This window comes from Danio rerio, chromosome 7, assembly GCF_052040795.2.
Source record: "Danio rerio strain M-AB ecotype USA chromosome 7, GRCz13ab, whole genome shotgun sequence".
NCBI lineage: Eukaryota > Metazoa > Chordata > Actinopteri > Cypriniformes > Danionidae > Danio > Danio rerio.
In genome coordinates this window covers 76,677,501-76,682,500 of record NC_141027.1, presented here as the reverse complement: position 1 = coordinate 76,682,500, position 5,000 = coordinate 76,677,501, and the positions used below count along the sequence as shown (strand labels likewise).

The 5,000-nt window shown below is 35.4% G+C and overlaps 1 protein-coding gene across 2 annotated transcripts in view; it reads left to right on the top strand.

The window, feature by feature from the left end:
• Nucleotides 1-5,000, top strand: part of adgra3 (adhesion G protein-coupled receptor A3) — a 67,507-nt gene that overhangs the window by 40,169 nt on the left and 22,338 nt on the right. For both annotated transcript variants that reach the window (XR_015494475.1, NM_001302224.1), the window contains exons 7-8: nt 2,565-2,778; nt 4,890-5,000. The exon at nt 4,890-5,000 is cut by the window's right edge and continues 54 nt beyond it. Coding sequence is in view for 1 of the 2 variants with exons in the window: in NM_001302224.1 (NP_001289153.1) it covers nt 2,565-2,778; nt 4,890-5,000 (325 nt within the window). In the remaining variant the exon portion in view is untranslated. The remainder of the gene's footprint in view (nt 1-2,564; nt 2,779-4,889) is intronic.

Sequence of the window (5,000 nt, the reverse complement as noted above, 5' to 3'; positions counted from 1 at the left end):
ATAAACAGGGGGGGCTAATAATTCTGACTTTAATTGTATGTGTGTGTAAATATATATATATATATATATATATATATATATATATATATATATATATATATATATATATATATATATATATATATATATATATATATATTTTTTTTTTTTTTTTTTTTTTTTTTTTTATCGCAAAATAGTCTTCAAATTTCTGAGAAATACCACCACAAAATTTAATTTTTATCGCAAAAGATCACAAAGAAAATTCTGAAAAAAATAGAGGGTCTGTATTATTCAAATATCTGTCCTCATAAAACACAAAACCAATGCCAATGCAAGCACTCGCACACAATAACACACAGACATTTGTTTTCCTATGTTAGTGAGGGCATTGCATAGACTTCCATTTTTTTTATATCAGTTTAATGATGTTTTCTATAGCTTAATTCTTCCCCTAACATAAACGTCACAAAAAGGTGTCAATTTTAAGATACAAGTAAAAAATGATCTGGGCGATTTATACGTTTTTGTTAAGTGATGGCAAGTAAAATGTAAAATCCTACTACACACATGCACACAGACACACACATTTTTATAAATTGATATTTATATTACATTTAATTTATATTCATAAAATATATATTTACAATATCATAACAATATAGTGTATACATGTCCCTCAGTCACCGTTAACTTTCCTCCAGCTCATGTATGCAAATTTAAATTAAGTGTTTTTTCATATTTAGATGACATTGTGCAACAAGAAATCTGATAAGACTAAAGAGGACTTCAAGTTTTCCTTGATACACAAATATATTCTAGGACAAAAATGACCAAAATTTACCTGTTAGAAATTACATGAATGCATTTTCAATAAGAAACTCAATGATTTCTACTGACACAAAAGCCATCTTTTTGTTTGCATTGTTGTGTTTTTGTTTTGTTTTTTGTCTTTTGTTTTGTTTAACTAGTGTTTCTTTGTTTAGTATTTTGTCTTTTGTTTCTGTTTTGTTCCTATTTTGTAGACTAAACAGGACATCAGCTTTTCCATGCCTTGTTGTACACTGCACATGTAATCTAAATTAAAAATGATGGACGAAAATGCATTATTAGAAATAATAACAAATAATAATAACAACAATAATAATAAAATGACTAAAATGGATTTTCAAAAAGAACTCAATGCATTTAAGCTCTTCCACAGTTCTTCTACACCAAAAGTGGAGCAGTTCTCCTCTAAAAGCCCTCATTTCAGGCCTCCCATTCGTGTTGATTTTGGCCTTTCTTAGCCATAGCTTGTGCAAGAAAGACTATGAAAGTACTCTCGGGTCGCTCATTAATGTCAGCTTTTGCACACAGCATTCATCCGTGGCTCACCGCACTGTATTCTTTCTCTTCCCCTCTCTCTCAAATTCAAATTCAAAAATGGCTCTATTGGCATGACAGATATTACACATGTACTGCCAATGCATGTATAAAGTTTACATTAAACAGAACATATACAGTATATATAAAAAACATAGTAAACACAGTAAATAATAGTAGTAAAAATAAATACGTACGTGTTTGCGTGCAAACGTACATGTTTGCGTACGTGCGTGCGTAAGTGCTTGCATGCGTATGTGTTTGTGTGCGTGGGTACGTGTTTGCATGCGTGGGTATGTGTTTGCGTGAGTGCGTTCTTGTTTACGTGCGTGGGTATGTGTTTGCGTGCGTCGATACGTGGTTGCGTGCGCGAGTATGTGTTTGCGTGTGTGGGTACGTGTTTGTATGCGTGGGTACTTGTTTGCGTGCGTGCGTTCTTGTTTACGTGCGTGGGTATGTGTTTACATGCGTGCTTATGTGTTTGTGCGAGTCGATACATGGTTGCGTGCGCGAGTGTATTTGCGTGAGTTGGTGCGTGTTTGCATGCGTGGGTGCGTGTTTGCGTGCATGCATTCTTGTTTACGTGCATGGGTATGTGTTTGCATGCTTGCGTACGTGTATGCGCGCGTCGATACATGGTTGCGTGCGCGAGTGTGTTTGCATGCGTGGGTACGTGTATGCGTACATGGGTACGTGTTTGCATGCATGAGTGTGTTTGCGTGCGTGGGTATATGTTTGCGTGCGTGAGTACTTGGTTGCATGCATATGTGTTTGCGTACATGGGTACATGTTTGCGTGTGTGAGTATGTGTTTGCATTCGTACGTGTTTTCGTAGTGCATACGTGTTTGCGTGCGTCTGTACGCGTTTGCATGCGCATGAGTTTGCGTGCGTACGTGTTTGAGTGAGTGGGTGCATGTTTGCGTGTGTGAGTACGTGTTTGCATGCATACGTGTTTTCGTGGTGCTTACGTGTTTGCTTGCGTACGTATATGAGTTGGAGTGCGTGGGTACATGTGTTTGCGTGCATGAATACTTGTCTGGTTGCATACATGTGTTCGTGCACGCATACGTGTTTTCGTGCGTTGGTACACGGTTGTGTGCGCAAATGTTTGCTTGTTTTGCTTGTTGTTAGTCAATTCAGGGTAAATGAGCTGTAATTCGGGCTAAAATGTCTCTCTCTCACACTGTCCATTGTTGTTCTCCATTTCTTTCTTTTTCAGACGCTCCTCTAGAGCTTCCCTCCTTCCAGATGACTCCGTCGCAGCATCAGATCGTCTTTCAGGGCGACAGTCTGCCATTTCAGTGCATGGCCTCATTCGTGGACGAGGACATGCAGGTTTTGTGGTATCAGGATGGGAAGATGGTGGAACCTGACGCCACTCAGGGCATCTACATCGAGAAAAGCATGGTGCAGAATTGCTCTTTAATAGCCAGGTAATGGAAACTGGGAGATGCCAATCCATGTGCAGCATTTCTGTGTATTCATTTCTCTGTATTCTAGGAGATTCAGACTATGAGTAACGTTTGCCTTGGAGCAGAGCGATATTTATACATGAAAATAGAATAGAATCTAACACTTGATCTGCACACGTTGTGCTGGAAACTACCTGAACTTTAGGAGTCCTTATTTTTTTAAAAGAAACAACAAAAACACAAGCACCATAAAGCTAAGCATTACTAATATTTTTGTGTTTTTTTTTTACACTTCTGTGTGTATATATATATATATATATATATATATATATATATATATATATATATATATATATATATATATATATATATATATATATATATATATATATATATATATATATATATATATATATAAAAAGCTGAGAAATGTAATTAAACTATTAGTGTTTTTAGTTTTATCTGTAGTTCAGGCTTTAGTCACTTTGTGATTTGTGTGTAGATTGATGGACAGACAGACAGACAGACAGACGTATACTGTAGATAGACGGATACATAAATGAATAGATAGACAGATAGACAGACACACGTATAGATAGACGGATACATAGATGGATAGACAGACAGACAGAAAACTTCACTTTTTTTCCCTAAGCCAACATTTCTAATTGTTTGTCATCTAACATTTGTATTTAGTTTTATCTTCATTTCTATGTAAGCAATATATTTTGTTGTTTAATGTATGTTTAATTGTATTAGTTTTCATAATTATTACATAACAGTACATCAGTTAGTACTTATCAATTACTACAACATTGACATTTTATATATATAGATAGACAGACAGACAGACAGATAGATAGATAGATAGATAGATAGATAGATAGATAGATAGATAGATAGATAGATAGATAGATAGATAGATAGATAGATAGATAGATAGATAGATAGATAGATAGATAGATAGATAGATAGATAGATAGATAGATAGATAGATAGATAGATAGATAGATAGATAGATAGATATACACACACAAACACACACTTTTTTCCAATAAAACTAGTTTGAAGTAAAGCAAAATTATAATGATGAAGATCATTATTATTTTATTTATTTTTTAAATAAATTTAGTACATAAAAACTAAAACTTATTTCACTTAGTTCCCATAGCAACATTTAAAAACACATCATTTTTTCAACTATAGAATTGTCAACTATTTTTTTTTTCAGCTATAGAGGGATTGAATTAATCCACACCCTGAGGAAAGCTTTGAGCTGAAATATTTGTGTCTGCTTCCTGATGAATGTAAAATAAAACCTCAAGTCTGTGCCAATGGCCCAGTGTTTAATGGGTCGAGTCGACACCTGGCCCTACAGTGTTTACAGTGATCAGAGTTCGATTCCCGGCTCCAGGTCCTTCCCCTTTCTCTGATTACCATACTTTCCTGTCCATAGATGGATAGATGGATGGATGGATGGATGGATGGATCTAGAATAAATAGATACAGACATAGATAGAAAGACGGATGGATGGATGGATGGATGGATGGATGGATGGATTGATAAACAGATGAATTGATGGATGGATGGATAGATAGATAGATAGATAGATAGATAGATAGATAGATAGATAGATAGATAGATAGATAGATAGATAGATAGATAGATAGATAGATAGATAGATAGATAGATAGATAGATAGATAGATAGATAGATAGATAGATAGATAGATAGATGGATAGATGGATGGATAGATAGATAGAGACAGACAGAGAGACAGACAGATTGATAGACAGATGGGTTGAGCGGACACATAGCACTACAGTTTCACAGTGACCTGAGTTTGATTCCCTTCTCTGATTTCTATACTTTCCTGTTTATAGACTCCACTCTCCTATAAAATTTAAGGTAAAAACTCCTAAAAATAGTTAAAATTATTATATTATTATTATTATTGTCTTAATCTTATTATTTATTAACCGTCATCTTATTCAGCATATGCGCTCATGCTACCCACTGTGCCACCGCATCGCCCACATAACAGTGACCAATACTGTTAAAACACAATCCATGCTAATCTCCATTTTTCTTCTCAATCAACATATTTTTCGGTCTTATTTTGATCTCTCAGTGCGCTGACCATCTCCAACATCCAGCCGGGGTTCACGGGGAACTGGGAGTGTCGTGTGCGAACCAGTCGGGGAAACAACACCAGGACGGTGCACATTGTGGTTCTGGAGAG